The sequence below is a fragment of the Nanorana parkeri genome, unplaced genomic scaffold (assembly GCF_000935625.1).
Source record: "Nanorana parkeri isolate BGI_ZX_2015 unplaced genomic scaffold, ASM93562v1 scaffold163, whole genome shotgun sequence".
NCBI classification, from domain to species: domain Eukaryota; kingdom Metazoa; phylum Chordata; class Amphibia; order Anura; family Dicroglossidae; genus Nanorana; species Nanorana parkeri.
Window position 1 is genome coordinate 3927 of NW_017306431.1, and position 20237 is coordinate 24163.

The following is a 20237-nucleotide window of genomic DNA, read 5'->3' on the forward strand; positions in this document are numbered from 1 at the left end:
CTGTCCCACCCATGCTGTATTCTAGGGCCTCTGTCCCACCCGTACTGTATTCTAGTGCCTCTGTCCCACCCATATCCTGGGGCCTGTGTCCTGCCCATGCTGTATCCCAGGACCTTTGTCCCACCCATGCTGTATCCCAGGACCTCTGTTCCACCAATGCTATATCCCTGTGACCTCTGTTCCACCTATGCTGTATCCTGGGACCTTTGTCCCACCCATACTGGATCCCAGGACCTCTGTTCTACCCATGCTCTATCCCTGGGCCTCTGTCCCACCCATGCTGATTTGCAGGGACTCTGTCCCACCCACGCTGTATCCCGGGACCTCTTTCCCTACCATGCTATATTCTGAAGCCTCTGTCCTGCTCATGCTATGTCCTGGGCCATGTCCCAGAATCTCAATAATATAACAAATACAATAATATAGAGTTGGGGTGTCAAGTTTATTATAGTAGAGCACTTTTTGTCAGGTCTGTACATTTAACCAGAAATGAGAAGTAGACGGTGTGTGGGGGGCTTTATATCCTGCACTTGCACATGCTTTTAAGTTAGTCTCACATAACAATGATGTTTATCATTATACACAGAGCCATTTTTTGGATACATGATTGAAACGTTGAAGATATGTTCAAAGAACGTCTTCTGCATTCACTGTATGAGAACCGGTGTTTTTTCTGATGAATCTCTTTAGAGTGGCATGCCCAAGCCTCCTAGTTCTGGCTCCATAAGATCTTTTGATGGGACAGTCTTTCTCATCTTTTGCTCCTATTTCTTGAAGATCTCCTGTGTCTGCCTCCTACTCTAGTCACAGAACTTGTAATCAACTTCCTTTGCTTGAATAATACGCACTTCCACTTTGGTTTGTGCGACTGCTTTTATATCCTACTGGGTTTCTTCTCAAATTGTATTCCACTGTCAGTTTACACACCCAGCTTTCTTCCTGTCGTTCCCATTCTTGACAATGTTTTCTGCCACACTTAGTGGTTGCTTTCTCTCCCTCTGGTAGGTTTTTTTTTCTCCCTCAGAGTTTTCTAGTTCTGAATGGTTTGAGTCCTCTTATATTCTGGGACTAGGGTTGCCACCTTTTCTTCAAGCAAAACCCAAACACATTTAAGCAACGCGCAGACTTTTTTGTTGGGGAGGAGTTGTGGCTTATTCATATGTAAATAGCTCCGCCCATTCATATGTAAATATCAAAACACAGCATTCAAAACCCGACCTGTCCGGGTGAATCCTGGACAGGTGGCAACCCTACCTGTGCCCTATTTTGAAGCTGAACGAGTACAAATTGTGCTTGTTCAGCTTCTTCAGCCAGAGCAGCCCAGATTTGACAGTCCTGAACCCGGAAGTGTTAAGAGCTGCGCAAGTCCGGGTTCATACTACCAACCGGCCATCTGTGTTTGCTGATCCGCTGCGTAGATTTCGAATACAAATTAGTAAACTTATTGTGAGATTGTAGTCCATCCCGGGGGGGAGCTTGGAGCGGTGGCTACTTTACAACACACACAGGGACCATGGGGGAACAAAAGTAGCCCCCCTCCAGAAGGAAGGACAGTGTCAGCACCAATTCAGAGATGATTGGAGGATCTACAGCCGAGTGATACACAAATAAGTGACATAATTAAGTCACTTGGATGTATTTTTAAGATCTAATTGCTGAGTTTAGTGTCACTTTAAACGCTCATTTTTTTCCCCCAAGTTAAGAAATAAGCTGTAATAATGACTTTATTCTTCACTCAGCACTCTCCTCTCCTACCCGACGCTCTGAGCTGTAGGTGGCTTCTCTTCAAGTACAATGAACGGCTATTGGTCCTGCATTGTAGGTCAGCATATGACTGCCTGCAAAGTCTTAAAGGAGAACTATGGGGTTAAGGCTTTTCTCCATAGTTCTCCTTAGGGTAATGGGAGGACACAAACTAGCGTCCTCCCGTCACCCTAGGCTCAGTATACCGCGAGCTGTAGCTCACGGTATACTGAGACGCCGCCTGCTGCGTGACTGACAGCTGGCTCTGCCTATCTAGAGGCAGCCAGCTGTACCCGTCCCCGTCCGTTCCACCAGTCAGTCTGGCGGATCGGGGAGGGGAGAATCCAGCCCCTTCCCTGTCACAGCAGAGAGCCGTGACAGGATCGAGAGGTGAGCGAACGCCGGTATGTGTTCGCTCACCTCCCGATCTACTGATAGTTCTCCTTTAAGCTGGCCATACACCTATATATTATCTGCAGACTTTCTATGCTCAGATGGAATCAAAATACCTGAACAATGCCTGCATCCAATCAGATTGTTCAGGTATTTTGACAGCCAGCAGAGCATGATACTGAAGCTTGGCCCAGTGTGAGATTCCTCCGTCCACACAGTTTAGCGTAGATGGAGGAATCTGTTGCACTTTTTCCATCTGACCATAGAAAATATGCAAGTTATCTATAGGTGTACACCCAGCTTTAGAGTATTCAGGGAACCGGTCTTAACCAGCAATTAACCCCTGCCGTGGGTGTAAGGTGTGGGGTGCAGTTTTATTCTCCAACCTTCCCTAACAGCGGTCATCTATGTGGACATAGTTTGCTGAGAAATCCATTGTTCACGATCGCTTGTACCACACAACTACCTGTTCGATTTCATCCAATAATTACGCAATTTTCTTTTCGACACAGAGCTCGCACAGGGAGGTCTCAGATCGGCCATCCCGTCCTCACCTCCTGTCACAGGGGTGACTTTTCTAATTAGCTTTATTCTAAGTATCAGCTTAAAAAGAAACTCAAAGCAACATCAACATTCATTAAATGAACTGTTAATGCAATCAAGGAAACATTGCAACTGTGTTAAGATCAAAGTCTACTTGGCATATTAGAATTGAGTGTTGAGGAGGATGCGCACCGCGAACACTTGCGGGGAGACTGGACAGGACTTTTACTGTTTTTCATGCAGTTAGATGAAAGAACTATGAGGAGAGTGAAAAATCACTCACCCTCATAGTTCAAGGCGACGTGCGACAATTAGTGTCACACGTCGGCTCTATAGATTGGGAAGTGAGCGAACACATACCGTCGCTCGCTCACTTCTTGATTATCTCCCTGCAGAGTGGTGACTCACTCACCGCAGGGATTCCCCCCCCCCGATCTTCCAGCACTGACTGGTGGAATGGACAGGGGAGGGGGTACAGCTGGCTCTGGCTCTAGATAGGCAGAGCCAGCTGTCACTCACGCAGCTGGGTGGATCTTGCCATTATTGTTGGGATCCGTCCCAGATGCTGGGCTCTCAGTATATAGTGGGCAATAGCTTGCGATATACTGAGCTTTGGGTCACAGGAGGAGGTTAGTATATGTACTTCCTGTGACCCTTACGAGAACTATGGGGAAAACCACTTACCCCATAGTTCTCTTTTAAACTGCGGTCTTGCCATACCTCTAGGTAGGCTTGCCATCTCCTGACAAGACAATCTGTGCCTCATTCCCCAATAACCATAGATCCGTGCATGCAATTCTTCCTGCAGAATTCAGTGGTTGTGGATCAGGGACATGAATAAGAGATCCAAATTAGAGATGGCTCTATTAAGGTGCCCATACACTGCTCGAATTTCGGACCATTTTAAACGTACAGGCCGAAAATTCGCACAGTGTATGGGGCCGTCGGCTCCCTTTCACCCGGCATTCCTGATCGAAGGAGCCGGCTGGAAAATGTCATGATCGATCAGAGCCGGCAGCCAATGAGCTGCGCACTCTAATCGGGTATTCTGACAGGTCGGCGGCTCCTGTGAAAATACAACGTAAACAGCGGTGATTTCTCAATCGACACTCCTTTCGTATTGGAGGAATCGGGTTCATTGTTTTCGTTCAGCCCGCGGGTTGAATGAGGGGAAAACAAAATGGATGAATGGCCAGCCTTAGATTACTATCCAGTTAACCTGACTTGTATGGAGGTAAAAAAAGCAAAGCACAAACTGACCTGAACTGCTCTAGAAAGCTTGTGTACACTAACCCCAACTCTGTCCTGAATGATCAAGGGCATGCAAATCTAGACCGCAACGTCACTGCAACCGGGAATCCTGACCTGCAGAATCAGGACTTTGGATTAAATGATTTCAGTAGTAGTCACCGGTGACCAAAGGATTTTCGGGTGAGGGTGTGGAGGGATTAAACTGCAGTCATTCCTGTGTTTCCCAAAATGCTAATTTCTTTAACTTGACTGTCCTTTACCTTATTGAAGTGACCGAGTCATTTCCATCTAAAACACTAAACGGATATGCTGAATAAGACGAGGACAAATTCACCTTCTTAACAGTAAACATGTCAATAAATGAATACTGGAGCTGCCGTATCTTTCTTGAATGCTTGGTCAAGGTCAGTGAGTCAGTCTGTAATGAAGCCAAAATGTTGGCTGCAGATTCGAAAACCATAATGATGGCGGTCACTCCTTTAAACGGCTTTGAGATTCTGTTCTTCACTCCCTCTGGTCGCAGGTGCCAGCAACCTCCAGGTTCGGTCACCTCCCCAAGCATTCAAAATTAGGGAAGCCGCACCCTTGTAGAAGAAAAACTTTCTTTTTGCGGAACAGACACTCTTGCAGATACTCCCACCCACATCTTTACTCTACTGAAGGAGCAGGCAAACGTCAGCCCTCCAGCTGTGGTGAAACTACAAACCCCCATCAGGCATTATCTTTGGGAGTCATGCCTGTGGCTATTAGAGACTTGCAATGCACAGTGCCATAGATTTAAAGTAGGTAAGGTTGAATAAAGACACAGGTCCATCAGGTTCAACCTATATAGGGATGTGTCATGGGATTTCTAGTTTCACCACAGCTAGAAAAACAAAGTTTGGCTGCCCCATCTCTATTGTGTTTTGCACTGTTGCGCTACAATCAAGTCCCACTAGGGGGTGAAACATTTCACATGCATTTTGTTTACAAGGGTTCAGCAGTGTGCAGCTTCACTATTTTGGAATGTCGGTAATGACAGTGATCGGATATATTTAGGACCCATGCACACGTAATGGACCGCCATGCCCCCTCCTACCCCACAACATAGTGAGCTGGCCGCAATGCGATGCAGTGTGCTCTGGCCAGAATGGGGCCGGTGTTCTATCAAAGATTGTGACTGGGTTAGAATGTGTGACTGGTCACACATTTTAATGTAATCACGCCCACTTTTTCGGCAGTGGAATATGCGACCGGCAAAAGGTGAAGAATTCCAATGCTGTTCCAGGGCAGATCGGCATCGTAGATGGTATGTGCAGGAGAACCGATCTGCCCTGGAACAGCTGATCGGTCCTGAAATGTCACTTCTATCCGACTGTGTGGAATGTGAGATCGCAGTCACAAAGTCGGATAGAAGTGACATTTTCAGGACCGATCAGCTGTTCCAGGGCAGATCGCGTCTCCTGCACATACCATCTGCGATGCCGATCTGCCCTGGAACAACTGAGAAAGCATTGGATTTCTTCACCGTTTGCCGGTCACACATTCCACCGCCAAAAAGTGGGCGTGATTATGTTAAAACGTGTGACAACGTGAACGGTCACACATTCCACCGCCACAAAACTGGACGGATTACGTTAAAATGTGACCACGTCCCTTGTCCCCCATTCTAACGCAGTCACAAACTTTAATAGAACACCGGAACGTACTGTGTCTGGTGTGAATGAGGCCTAATAGTCGTTTAGACTAGGCTGATCAGATCCTTATAAACAAGGACCAACTGTGTTAATCATATTTTTTTTTTTCTAGTTCTTTAATGCCATTGACGTGACCCAATTCACCAATTCAGACTTTGGACAATGCAGTAAGCAGATTCTTCAGTGTAACCTTTGTGCACAAAGTAGTAATAGTTCTGCAATGTTTAGTATTTTTTTTTTATTGGCAGTGGAAAATGCTTCAGTATTTTATTGAAAGAAAGCAATAAATAATACTGTGATAAAAATAGTCCAAAAAGTACATAGACTGTACATATATTGTTACATAAATCAGCAAGTACACAAAACAGGATTAGAAAAAAAAAAAAGAAAAAAAATGTAACAAGGAATCCAAATTTATACATGAAAAGTAAAAGCTGAAACAAATAACAGACATGGTTTACATAACGTCACCTGCAATAAATAATACATCTTGATTTGAAACAGAACCGATTTATAGTCAGTTTTTTTGTTTGTGTGTTTTCTGAACAATACGACGGAGGGGGAAAAGAAAAAAGTAATCAACAGGACCATAAAGAAACACGTCCTGATCATTTCCTTCAGGTACAAACACAAATTAAAAATAAAAACACAAAAAGATAAGGCCTTCTGTATAAAACCGGCTGCATCGTGGCAGCCTCAAATTGTCTCTGAAGAGCTGTGATTGGTCCCAGAACTGCTGCAAAGGGCCTGCATCATATTCTACAATGTCCGAAAGGCCCAGCTAAGCAGTTCAGAAAATTTAGAAAAAAAAAAAAGGAAATATCCTTTTTATTCCTTTAGAAAATGCTGTCTATGGCTTTTCTCTGTGTTTTTCAATAGTGTCTGACAGAAAAACATTAGCCAAATCTAAGAAAAAAAAAAAAGTATACCCCAAGTAAAGGAATACTGAACCTAAAACACAAGTTGCCCTATGAAAAAAAAAATATATATTAACGACTAAAAGTTCTCTGACTTTAGCAGAACTTAAAATACATCACACTGTCGTGTTTAAAACAAGGGCAACCATTTATCAGTAAACGCCGGGGAGGTAGGAAGTTGGCCGTGTAGCAAAAACTGCTCCCGCAAAAAAAAGTTTACTCTCAAATTATTCGGTCTTTCAGCTCTTTCACACAAATTTTGGAAAATGTCACTGATCGCTTATTTGTGCAAGCCAAATTGTGTTTTAGGTTTATAGATCCTTTAATAACTTCCAAGTCCGACAAGCTTAAAAAATATATATATATTAGGGGAAACCCCATTTAAAAGGGATTTCTTAGTTTGGGGTGAACGGGGACTTTACCTATCTTTACTGCCGTCTGAGGTCCTGATGACAACACTCTAGTCCCTCCCCAGTTTGGTATTATGGCGGAAACAGGATAGTCATCGGTCTACTTAAAGTGACACTAAACTCAGGAGTTAAATCTTAAAAATACATTGAAGTACCTTAACTATTAATACAAATGTATCTTATTTGTGCATCACTCGGCTGTAGATCCTCAAATCATCTCTGAATTGGTGCTGACACGGTCCTTCCTTCTGGAGGAGGGCTACATTTGTTCCCCATGGTCCCTGTGTGTGTTGTAAGGTAGCCACCCCTCTAAGCTTGCTCCCATGAAGGACTTCAATCTAATTTGTATTGGGATTGTAGTCTATCATAGGAGTGAGCTTGGAGCGGGGGCTACTTTACAACACACACAGGGACCATGGGGAACAAAAGTAGCCCCCCTCCAGAAGGAAGGACAGTGTCAGCACCAATTCAGAGATGATTTGAGGATCTACAGCCGAGTGACACACAAATAAGATACATTTTGTTAATAGTTAAGGTACTTGAATGCATTTTTATATGCGCGAGTACTTGATATTCATTTTTAAGATTTAACTCCTGAGTTTAGAGTCACTTTAACTTCCAAGTTTGACCAGGTTTAAAAAAAATATTAGGGGCAACCCCATCTTATAGGGATTTCTCAGTTTTGGGTGAACCGGGACAAGGCCTGACCCCATGGTCCCATCTTAGATCCTGATGACATCACCCTCCTCCCTCCCCAGTTTGGTTTTATGGTGGAACCAGGATTGTCATCGGTCTTCTTAACCTATCTATACAGATACCTATGGAGAATCTACAAGGGACATGCATACAGAGAAATGCAATATCTCTAGCCCTGTAGTGGATTCTCCATACAAAATCAAGAAACATCGACTCTGGCTGACAACAGTAAGTTGGGTGTAAAGCGGAGCTCAGCCTGTCACAGCAGGGACTGAAAACCGCTATTACTCTCCATCCATAACAGAGAAGGTGGAGCTGCTCTTTCATGGAGCGTTACCGTCATATTGACTTGGTAAATGTATTCTAAGGATTGTGCAAGGGTGGGAAGACCTGCAACATACCAGGTAATACAACTGACAAAATACACCATTTGATGTTCTAAGACTGTACAAATACAATTAAAAATACAAATCGTTTTTTTTTTTCCAGCCAGCTTCGTTATGAAACATACCCATAAATTACAATGCTAGAATCATTTACAAAGCCCCCCTGGTGACCGGCAGGGACCGAACTGGAGTTACAGTACATTGAAAAGGGAAGGGCTAAAATAATAATAAAACCACAAACGTTAAGATGGATGAGGATCCAAAGGACTGAACGCACATGGAAAATTCGCTACATAAAAGTTATCTTTTTCTTCTTCTCTTTCTCACAGGAGGTGAACTGAAAGAACAACCGGTAAAATTCTAAAATATCTGTCCTATCTATAATTTTTTTTACTTGATATTTAAAAACTCTGTATTAAAATATCTCAAAGTGTCTGAACAGCGCGATTCGTACAGGGAAGCCGGGCCAGGTCTGGAAATGTAGAATCAAGATGAATTCACGGGTTGCATACTCATCTGTAGAAGTAATGTGGGTAAACTGCAAGGAGGAAGAAAATACATTAGTACATTTAGGAAAATACATTTAAAAGGCGATTTTCATGTGCGGCCAAAAATGTTATTCTTGATAGTGTGGGGAAGGATTAGAACCCCCCTCAGGATTTTACTACTATGCGGGGGCTCTGTTTTTTACCCTCACTTCCTATGATGATGTTTTACCAGACAGGAAATAAGGGGAAATCTGAAACCGCAACACAGACAAAAATAAGAATGCTTCCTTTTACTAAAGTAGGGGAAGGATAGAACTCCTGGCAGGCATTTATTTATTTGGATTATAGTTTATATTATTTGGAACTAGTGATATGGTAAGCCTAACAACAAAAGAAATGAACCTTTTCCAGTGGAGACCGGTACCTACTCCTAAATAATTATACGAGGAATAGTGCTTTAAAGGGTTTATCCAGCAAATTCCAAAAATATTTGTATTTATATAATTGTATTAAACACATATGATCCCCATTACATGTCTAGATATAATTCTGACAAACACAAAATATCATACTACCCCCCCCTATATCTAATCCATATAAAATGATAATCCCACATCAAAAATAGTTTAATATATTTAAAAAAAATAATCTGAAATTGAATATATTTATTCGTTATTCCACTTGGAGCAATAAATTGTCTGCACTGGGGAATATAATGCTGGAGACACCATTGTGTCGACTTGTGCCTCCAATATATTAATAATCTGAGAGGAATTGCAATCTTTTACTTTACTTTGATACACTTCATATACTTTATGTATTAAAAAACATGCATAGGTGTGCATAAGCTTTACGTGGAAGAGACCATTCATAACATTGAATATATTATTTACATTGAACCCAGATGAATCTTCCTTGGGGAGATGTACCACATGCCTACATATAGATACAGACAGGGCCTACCCTATATGCCGCCTGAGGAAATAGGGGGGGCTTGGCGGTGGATGGGGTAGGACAGGCAGCTGTATTAGAGCCATGCTGTCAGCAGCTCTCTGTCCAGTCCTGTTTAGCTCACCAACATGGAAACTTCTATATGTAAATGTCATATGTATATATCTTCATAAAAACCTCATGATTTTGCCTATATGTGCCATTCATTATGGAGAGCAAAAAGCATGAGGGAATCCCGGGAGATCTAAAGCAGAAAATATTCACATCAAGCAACTGATCTGTCTAGGTGATTCTGTTCTTTTAAGACATGTGATATATATATATATATATATATGTATATATATATATCTATATGGGAGGGAGGGAGAGAGAGAGAGAGAGAGAGAGACTTATTTTTAGATAATCACATGGTGCGGGACTGGATAAACCTTTTAATGCGCTATTTCTATGGTTAGGATGTTTATTTCGGTCTGTGTCTCTGTTGCAGATTTTCCCTCGCCCTTCTCTTTTTAAAGGTGCCACCAATAGCAGTAAAAACCCAACAGGCATTCTAATCCTTCCCCACACACGAAAACAAGGTTTTTGGCTTGACATATTTCAAGAACTATCATTTCTCCCTTACTAAATGAATTAGAATGTCCAGAGGAAACCCAGCAGCTGTGCAAATCCCACAAAAATCAGAGCGGCAATCTTAGAATTGATCTGTTGCCCCTCTTACAAATGAATAGAAGATTGCAACCCCTCTGACAATCTACAATGAGTGCACTTGGTTATTAAAGGCTAAGCTACAGCTCGCGGTATACTGAGCTTTGGGTAACGGGAGGACGCTAGTTTGTGTCCTCCCGTTACCCTTCAGAGAACTATGGGGAAAAGCCCTAACCCATAGTTCTCCTTTAAGGAAAGTTAAGCCCCACTTGAGAAAATAATCAGTGGCCAAAATGGGGGCTTTCACTGGAAGAACAAAGCCCCAAAGTCAGAATAGCTGAGCACTTAGTAAATTAGTAAAACCAGGCGGCTCAGAGGAGCATACTAGCGGCTTTCCTGATAACAAATGTAATACGAAGCACCCTGTGAACTTGCACCTATAAATGTTTAAAATGGTTTCTGGGGTCTCTTAAAGAAAAAGAATAGGAGGGTGAATTTATGGAACACAAGGTATTCAACTTTTCTAACTCCTTATATGTTAACATCACGAACATTCTGGAATGATATGGAGTGCAGAACTTACCAAGAGACAACGTTAACAGGAGTATGTCCTAATAGTAGCTGAATCCAGTCTTTGTATTCCAGACACATTGCCTATTAATAATCACAAAGAAACATGCAGAACACGACATGCAGTTAGTGTTATGCTGCACACAAATACACACGCTCACTGCATCAGGACATGCAAGGTCCAATCGCACTTTAATTCAGACACATCTTTCCAAGAGAACATTCTGAACACTTTAATAAAATGTAGGTCAGCTTGGCACGTCATCATTTAATAATGAAACAGGCAAAGACTCCTTTATTACAGCGTGTAGCTGCTCTTGCTTGCTCCGGGAATGTCTAACAACTGGGCTATAGCTATACGATGAAAAGATACTGATATAGCTTTCTTGGGGCCTATGTCATCAAATCTAATTGGGGAATTCTATCTTTAACAATGGCATTGAGCCGGCCATACACTTTACGAATGTGGGCTGGTTCTTGATGAACCGGCTAAAATTCGCACAGTGGGTGCCGCTGTCAGCACCCTTTCGTCCGGCATACCTCAATGAGCTGATTGAAGGAGCCGGTCGGAAAATCTTCGAATGAACAGAGCGGGCAGCCCATGAGCTGCCTGTTCTGTTCAGGTATTCTGACAGCGGATGTCAGCCACTGTCAGAATACAATTCAAACAGTGGGAGATTCCTCAATCAATGCTCATAAGCATTGGAGAAATCTAATATTTAAATTCATTCAGTCCGCGGGTTGAACGAAGAAAATATTACCATGTATGGCCAGCTTTTGTTTCTTGAACATCCAAGCAAAAAGACTGCTGATTTGTTGCCTGGTGAACTGGAAGGTGACCCCAAAAGCTTAGTAGTGAATAGAGGCGTCACCCAGCTGCTTATGCAGTGTGGCAGAGTTGTGTAAATCACTATAATAGCTGTATAGAGTTACAAATCCTCCTGTAAGTAAAACTTCCTACATGGTCTTTCAGCTGTGTATTTTACTCTAAAAAAGCTTTTTACTTTGTAAATAATTAGCCCTTAAAGTGCCACTGATACCAAAACCTTTTTAGTTTTGGACAGAGTGAAGAGGGATTACAACCCATGTCAGGTTTTTATCACTGTGTCTTCAGTAGAGAAATTCGCCCTCCCTTTGTTGTTATGATTGTTATCACTATAAAATGAAAGAAAAAAAAAAATCACACATTTTAGGTTGTCATCAGAACAGGAATGAAAAGGGGGAATATCCCACAGGGCACACTAGTTCTGGTGACCCTGTCAGGGATTTCCTCTTCCTTCCTGTTGTGGCTATTGGACAGGAAGTGAAAGGAAATATCTCCAATGGGACACAGATGGCAAAAAAAAAAGCTGACAGGGGTTATAAACTTCACTTACACTATCCATTACTTAAAAAAAAATTTTTGGGCAGTCAACAATATCAGGAAAATTGATGTAAAAACAAATATAGCACATGCTAATAAAATGTAAGCAACTGTATACTTTGATGTACCGGGTGAACAGCATATTCTGTCATAATGATTCATCTCCACCCAAACTTGTCCAGGAATAATTACACCTTCATCTGTAAATCCAGCAACCCCACCCCTCTTCAATGTCTATGTAATAACAGAACAGATGATCAGAATTTGAGATTTGCACAGCCCGGGCTCGGTGCAGTTTCTTTCCTCTCATACACTTACAGGCTTATTCACAAAAGGGTGAAGACTTTGGAGAAGGCGGGAGAAGGAACAATCTAGGACAAAATAGCCGATTTGGAAAAATTCTCCAATTCAGCTCACTTTCCAGTTCATCTTTGTTGTCCTAGATTGTTCCTTCTCCTGCCTTCTCCAAACTCTTCACCCTTTTGTGAATAACCCTGTCAGTGTCATTTATAACTTCATGGATGTACTGGGCCTGGCCATTGGGAATTATGTCCCTCTATAGCTTGGTGCTAAACCGCTCCAAGCTCACTTCCGTGATGGACTACAATGTCATGTTTTGTATTGAGAATGTAGTCCATCACAGGAGTGAGCTTGGAGCGGTGACTACAACACAGGGACCATGGGGAACATAAGTAGCCATCCTCCGGAAGGAAGGACAGTGTCGGCACCAATTCAGAGATGATTTGAGGATCTACAGCCGAGTGATACACAAATAAGTTACATTTTTGGTAAAAGTTAAGGTTATGGAAAGTATTTTTAACATTTAACTCTTAAGGAGTTAAGTGTCACCTTAAACTTCATACACACGTCTAAAAAATTCAAAATATTATTTACATTTTATATTTCTGATCATATTGCAGTTCCACAAAAAAAACAAAAAAAAAAACCAACAACAGGTTAAAACACGCTTATTAGGAAACACGTTATAGTAATGTTATGGAAAACTTTTTTTTTTTTACTAGTAACACATGCACTGGCATAGCACACGCTTATGTCATGCATTATAGCACACAGGAAGCTGGCTGCCTTACCATCCATCTGGATTTTCTTTGGCTGCATAGAAGGAGAAGACATTGAAGAGTTGACTCTGAAGTTGGCAGGTAGTGTTTCTGCAGAGCCGGCGCTCATTCCTCGCACATCCTTTGGTCGGAATTTCTTTCGCCACGATGGGGCCCGTCTAAAGCTTTTATCATCATCCTGAGACAAAGAGTACGTCAGTGGGGAGCTGACCCTTGTCTGTGGCCTGAGCTTTGGCCAAGCATGGTTTTCCGAGTCTATGAGTGGTTCTTCACTCAGGAGTTACATTTTAAAAATGCATACAAGTACCTTAACTATTAACCGAAATGGATCTTATTTGTGTATCACTCGGCTGTAGATCCTCAAATCATCTCTGAATTGGTGCGGACACTGTCCTTCCTTCTGGAGGGTGGCTACTTTTGTTCCCCATGGTCCCTGTGTGTGTTGTAAAGTAGTCACCGCTCCAAGCTCACTCCCCGTAATGGAGTACAGTCTCACGTTTAGTTTACTCATTTGTATTGAGATTGTAGTCCATCACAGGGAGTGAGCTTGGAGCGGTGACTACTTTACAACACACACAGGGACCATGGGGAACAAAAGTAGCCACCCTCCAGAAGGAAGGACAGTGTCCGCACCAATTCAGAGATGATTTGAGGATCTACAGCCGAATGATACACAAATAAGATAGATTTATGTTAATATTTAGGGTGCTTGAATATATTTTTAAGATTTAACTCATGAGTTAAGTGTCACTTTAAAGACAGGTCTATAGTAAGACATGTATATAAGACAACTATACAAAACATTCCATCTGCATGTCAAAGTGCTGCAGAGAGACCACTGCTTCCACACAGATGGCAGTGGTCCTTCTCTGTGGCCTGCTGCGGGGGAAAGGAAGTTGGAACTGGCGTTGTGCATGAATTATGCTCCTTACAACAGGAAAATATTTAGGTTCTTGTTCAATGCATCTACATACATTTTCTTAAACTACAACAACAACAAAAAAAACTACAAATTCACTTTATTATATATTCAACATAAGCAGAACGTAAAAATCAAAGGCTTACATCATCAAATCTTCTATCAGTTCCTCTTATAAGAAGATTATTGAATTCCCGCTCCAGCGACGCACGTGCCTGAAACAGATCGGATATATATAATGACCTGGGGAAACTGCTGCAGCACATCGGCCTCTTTGTTTAGAGAGACAGTTTACACCTCACCCCCGGACTCCAATTACCTGTGTGTTCTGAGTGGGGATTTGTAGCAGCAAAGCCAACGTGTTATGATCAAACGTCTCATCTAAGGCAATCAGAGCACCATGAACACCGCTTTCCAGAAGATTATTTGCATATTCTTTAAGTCCAATGGACAATACCCAGTTAATGACCTTATCATTGCTCCAGACAATTACATCTGGAAAGACACAGATAGCAAGTTCATTATTAAAAATAACTGCACAAGAAAAGGCAACCACAAGAAAAATAAAATGGAAAATAGCTTGCAGTATTTGTGATCTAATACAATACCTACCACACAATAGAATGTATGTGTGATATAAACATATGTAGTTTCATTTTCCCAAATTTACCTGGGAAAGTGGAATTACCCTTTAAGTTATGGCAGCTCATGATCACATGTGTGCAGTCAGCATGCAAATGCAGCCTGCCAAGGAACACATGCTCACTCAGACTGACATCCATCCATCCATCCATCAGGGCATTTGGTATTTGCAGAGCTGCTCCTGAGAGACCACCCAATGCTTATATCAGGGCTGCAACTGAGTTTTCAGAGGAAAGACTATGCAGCATTGGTTGAAGCCACACAGTGAAGATCATTGGACTGGTAAGGAAGGCCTCCTTACAGACATCAGACTGAGGAATTGGTTGTGAGCAGGCAGATAGCTAAATACACATAAGGGAGCTGTGTTACCTAGCAAAGGGTTTGTATATTTGCCAATACAGTCTTGAGATTTACACAGCCCTGTCACACAGCATAGTCAAGCGGATAAACTTTTTTCTGTAAAATTTTAAGGCTGTTATAGGGATACACCTCGCTGACTGGATAGTAAGAGTAACTAAAAGATGTAAGGAGGAGAGTGCCAGACAGATTTATTATGTCTCGATGTTTTTCTATTAATCACTGCATCATTTGATAGAAAGCCAACTCATTTTTGCCCCCCAGTGCCGCCGCCATCAGGGAGTACTGATACAGGAAATAACATGATGTACACAGTTGGTGTTTACCAATGTTTTCTCGGAAACCTAATCATTAAGTTTGCTCCAGTCACTTATTTAGTATCCAAAACCGGGAACCACAGTGGTGTAGTGGTTAGCGCTTCTGCCTTGTAGCACTGGGGGGGGGTCCCTGGTTCGAATCCCGGCCAGATCACTTTCTGCAAGGAGTTTGCATGTTCTCCCTGTGCTTGCGTGGGTTTCCGCTCCGATGGGTACTCCGATTTCCTCCCACACTCCTAAGACATACTAGAAGGCTAATTGGTTCTTGCATGATAGGGACTTTAGATTGTAAGCTCCTTTCAGTCAGGGACTGATGTGAATGTGCACTATGTAGAGCACTGTGTAAATTGTCGGCGCCATATAAAATACCTGTAATAAAACCATTGACGTTTGATCATAAGTAGACATCTCTCCTTATATGTTTAGTTTAAAGCTCCTAGCCAAGCTGTTATTTATGCTGTATATGCTTAATGTCAAGGTACGCACGCACACACTGTACAGTTTCATTGAAGACCCATGTTGTAAAGTGTGTTATCAAATTTAATCATGGATTTCTTTACTTGGATAAGTATACATTTGTCTTATAATACAACAGTTATTTTGGCACATGGGGAAGATTTGTTGAGGGAGTGTTAAGGATCCTATGTATATTGTCTACCTGCTCTTGGATAACAAAGATTCAATTGTATTCATTAGCAGTGTGGCAATTTTTTGTTTTTGGGTGGGGGGTTCTTTTCTTTCTTTGCTGAAAATGTGCAATGCATGGTCATTAAAAAGGAGAATTATGAGGAGTGAGAAACACTCATCCCCATAATTCAAGCCGACCTGTGACACTGAAACTGTCACAGGTCGGCTCTATTGATTGGGAAGTCAGCGAACACATACCGCCGATTGCTGACTTCCTGATCCACTCCCTGTCAAGGAGGAATGGACGGGGAGTGGACAGAGACAGCAAGATAGGGAGAGCTAGCTGTCAGCCAGTGGGGTGGATCTTGACAGTATTGTCGGGATCCGTACCGGCTGCGGCGCAGCTCTGTGCAGTCATCATATAGCAGGCTGTAGCGGTGGGGGGATGCTGGAAGGAGCGGTCTAACAACAAACTGGCTCTTAGGACCACGCGAGTATAACTTTGTTATTTCCTCCCTAGACCAAAACAAGCAGTTAACCCTTGTCCTTAATATTTTTCCCGGAGTTCTGCTTTAAGACTGGTTGTTCCTGGGAATCAGCACGCTGCACTCCAGTGATATTGCCTGCTGCTTGTGTATTAATAACCTTATGACTGCCCCCATTTTGTGTTAGTCAAAAATGCACCATTTCCATGTAATTAGGTTAACAAATATCAAGTCCGACATACTACATACAATGAATCAATAAACACGCAGTAATATCTCTTCCTTAATACCTTTGATCTCGTTTTGACTTTCTTCTCTTTTCCTCTCTAGTTCTATCCGGTCATAGTTCAACCTCCGCAAACACATAATGCCGCACTGGAAGCTGTTCCTGATTGGAGAAAGAATTGGGGGAATTTTACTCCATTCTTCCCTGACTTTTCCCAGACCTTCATTGTACAGATCACAAGGTAACCTGCCACGGGGATCTTACCTGTGAAAACTGTCCACCATTTTCAGCTGTCCGCGGAGGTCCTTCTTCGTCAAATGGTCCAGCATCCTAGCATCAACAAGGCACTCCATAAAATAACTTCGGTACTGAGGCAGGCCCAAGCTAGGCAGCCACTCGTTACCAATCCACTCATGATTCATGTCGCCATATGCGAGGGTCTAAAATAAGAGCAAAGTCTTTAGGAGACTGGTTACAAAACATAAGAACACTCATCTACCCCAAATTCCCCTTTATTATATGTGCCTTGTAAGAGCAGCAAACTGTAGACGTGATCTATTAGATGTATTCACATCCATCATATGGAATGGTACCAGTTTTTCTCCTCTCTAGAAACACAAGCCCTTAAAGTGACTGTCGCCATCCCAAACATTAGACAAAAGCAGTTCTCTGCAAAAGAAGACAAGTATACCTCACCTCTGGTGGTTTGCGTCTCCTACTTTGTTCCATTCCAGCTTTGCAACTGTTTGTTAGAAAGTTCAGACATTGACTCTTCTGGGAGCATGGGATGCCTGTGACCCCGCTGTGCACAGTGGTTCCATCCTCTGACACTGTTGTCAATGCTGTCCCCTCTAGTGACACAGGGGTTGGTGGAAGGAACCAAAAGGGCTCCATAGGGGACACAGAATTCCTACACTTTCAGAATGATCAAACATTGAAGATTTTGATGAAGGGCTACAGCTCTGGAATAAAGGGAAGGTAGGAGACAATAGTCACCAGAGTTGATAGTCTTCTTTTGCCAAATGTTTGTAGCGACAGTCGCTTTAATATTTCCAGCTATGCATGTGTACTTGTCTTATCAAAAGCTAAGAGAAATTAACAAGAAAGGCAAAGAAAGCATTCCTGGCTATACTGCTCCTGTATACACACTAATTCTTTCAGTAGCTGCAATGAACCTGAGGACGCAGGTTGTATTAAAATTACAACTTTTGCACTACTAATCACTGAAATAGTGCGCCTCAGAATGCATTTCATGAAAGGGCTGAAAAGACAGTAATTTCTTGCTTGTGATTACTGTCCTTTAAATTTGCAAAGTTGTATTCTGATAACTGTGTGGTGTTAAAACAAAACGAAACCCTTTTACCCCTTACTGCCAAGGATGGCGCCATCTTGGCCTTGGTTTAAATTTGCAGTTGCCATAGTGCTGCGCGTGATCTGTTAGGACACCAACTATTTGAGGCCCTAAAAGGTCAGTTGAGAGCCAACGTAAGTACATCGGCAACTCTGACACTTCTGACCAGAGACATTGCTTTGATCATAATTTATTTTCCTCCAAATTTACATGCAGACCAAGCTGTCCAGCAAGAGAAACAGCTGAAGCAAAATATTACACTGTCAGGGATGCTTACAATAACCACCTTTTACGACTAAAGGTGCCCATACACCTTACGACCATCGCAAGACTTTTGTCTTGCGATGGTCGTATGCTTCTTGAAAGCCCGTACGATCTGCCCACCTCGGACGGGCAGATCGTACTTGCGATCATCGAAAGCCCGCCCCGCTGAGGGGCGGGCTTCCGATGACGGCAATGCAGAACGGGCAGTGTGCGCGTGCGCACACACCGGCCCGTTACGCAGCTATCGGGCGAGCAGGCTAGAAACCTGCCGAGAATCGTACGATTCTCGGCGGGTTTTCGAACATGTTGGCTCGACAAAAGACGTGCGACCGTACAGTAGAAACGGTCGCACGTCTTAGTTCACACTGCTCGATTCTCGTACGATCACGGGATTTCCCCCGATTCTCGTACGAGAATCGAGCAGTGTATTGGCACCTTAAGGGATGAATCTATTTAAAGCCCAACTCAGGGGAAAAAAATAATAATTTTAACATGGTTGAATTACATAATTTGTATTATTTAATTAGCTATCCTGTTTATCCGTATTTATTAATATTTATCCCATTCTCAAATATTAGTTGCAGCATTACTCTAATATCCCCAAATTGAGTTCCTCTCCACATCTCCTGTGCAGAGAACTGGATGCCTGTGCTGCTATATGTATTGCACAGTTACTGGTTCCCCTCAATGCCCCATGTATTATCGGCATCAACTAGGCTGAAGTTAACATGTCAGCCAGATCAGAAGCGTATGTGTGACTAAATTGACACTAAACTTAGGAAATACATATTAAAAATGCATTCATGTACCTTAACAAATAACAACAATGTATATTTGTGTATCACTCGGCTGTAGATCCTCAAATCATCTCTGAATTGGTGCTGACACTGTCCTTTCTTCTGCAGGGTGGCTACTTTTTTTCCCCATGGTCCGTGTGTGTGTTGTAAAGTAGTCACCACTCCAAGCTCGCTCCTGTGATGGACTACAATCTCAATACACATTAGTAAACTAAAACATGAGATTGTAGTCCATCACAGGAGCGAGCTTGGAGTGGTGACTACTTTACAACACACACAGGGACCATGGAGAACAAAAGTAGGCCCCCTCCAGAAGGAAGGACAGTGTCAGCACCAATTCAGAGCTGATTTGAGGATCTACAGCCGGAGTGATACACAAATAAGATACATTTTTGTTAATATTTAAGGTACGTGAATGCATTTTTAAGACTTACCTCCTGCGTTTAGTGTCACTTCAATATAATTTGGTCTTTTCCTGCCACCCTCCACCTAGCTCTGGCTGTCAGAGTCTTGCAATGCCTTATGAGTCTTGCAGTTCCACAACAGCTGGAGGGCCAAGGTTTGGCTACCCCTGACAAACCAAAAATAGACTGCTGGAATTGAAGAAAAAAAAAAAAAAAAAAAAAAAAAAAAGGAACATATGGCATGCTATCATTAAGTGCATTAACCCCATACATTTATCAGAATATAATACTCTTCATGATAGTGGTCCTTTAAGTACTAAGTTAATCAAATTTTCAGCTCAGCTGTCCATTTTCATTTACAGGAAAGCTGTCTTTTAATGAACACGACTCTTGACAGCTGATTTAATTGAGCAAAACACAGAACAGTTTCCTCCTATTTGGTAGCCGACAACTAACATCCAGTTAACACTATTGGAAATGGTTTTCAAGGGATACTTGCACTTGTTTCAGAATACAACCTAAGTAGCATCTTGTTTTCGGTGGGGGAAACAAAATAAAAAAAAAAAAACTGCCATAACCTCCTTGAAAACCTGAGAAGATAGTGTAAGAGCTAGCCTAAAAGAGCTGGAATATGTGACAAGCCGATTTCTGTGCGCTAAAAAAGTGCTTGAAACTGAAAAGGTGCATTAGTGAAAAAACGCTCAAACCTGAGCCCAGCTTCCCTCCTCATCTTCCTG

General features: G+C 42.3%; 1 protein-coding gene across 7 annotated transcripts in view; it reads right to left on the reverse strand.

The window, feature by feature from the left end:
- Positions 1–8399: 8399 nt before the first annotated feature.
- PPFIA1 (PTPRF interacting protein alpha 1) overlaps positions 8400–20237 on the reverse strand; it is a 108711-nt gene continuing 96873 nt past the window's right edge. For 4 of the 7 annotated variants that reach the window (XM_018554536.1, XM_018554532.1, XM_018554535.1 and 1 more), the window contains 8 exons: positions 20208–20234; positions 16949–17124; positions 16749–16846; positions 14350–14525; positions 14177–14245; positions 13124–13289; positions 10683–10753; positions 8400–8553 (listed from right to left, as the gene is read on the reverse strand). In XM_018554536.1, the coding sequence (XP_018410038.1) occupies positions 10695–10753; positions 13124–13289; positions 14177–14245; positions 14350–14525; positions 16749–16846; positions 16949–17124; positions 20208–20234 (771 nt within the window). In that variant the 3' untranslated portion in view covers positions 8400–8553; positions 10683–10694. The remainder of the gene's footprint in view (positions 8554–10682; positions 10754–13123; positions 13290–14176; positions 14246–14349; positions 14526–16748; positions 16847–16948; positions 17125–20207; positions 20235–20237) is intronic. The other 3 variants (XM_018554538.1, XM_018554537.1, XM_018554533.1) reach the window with 1 other exon arrangement.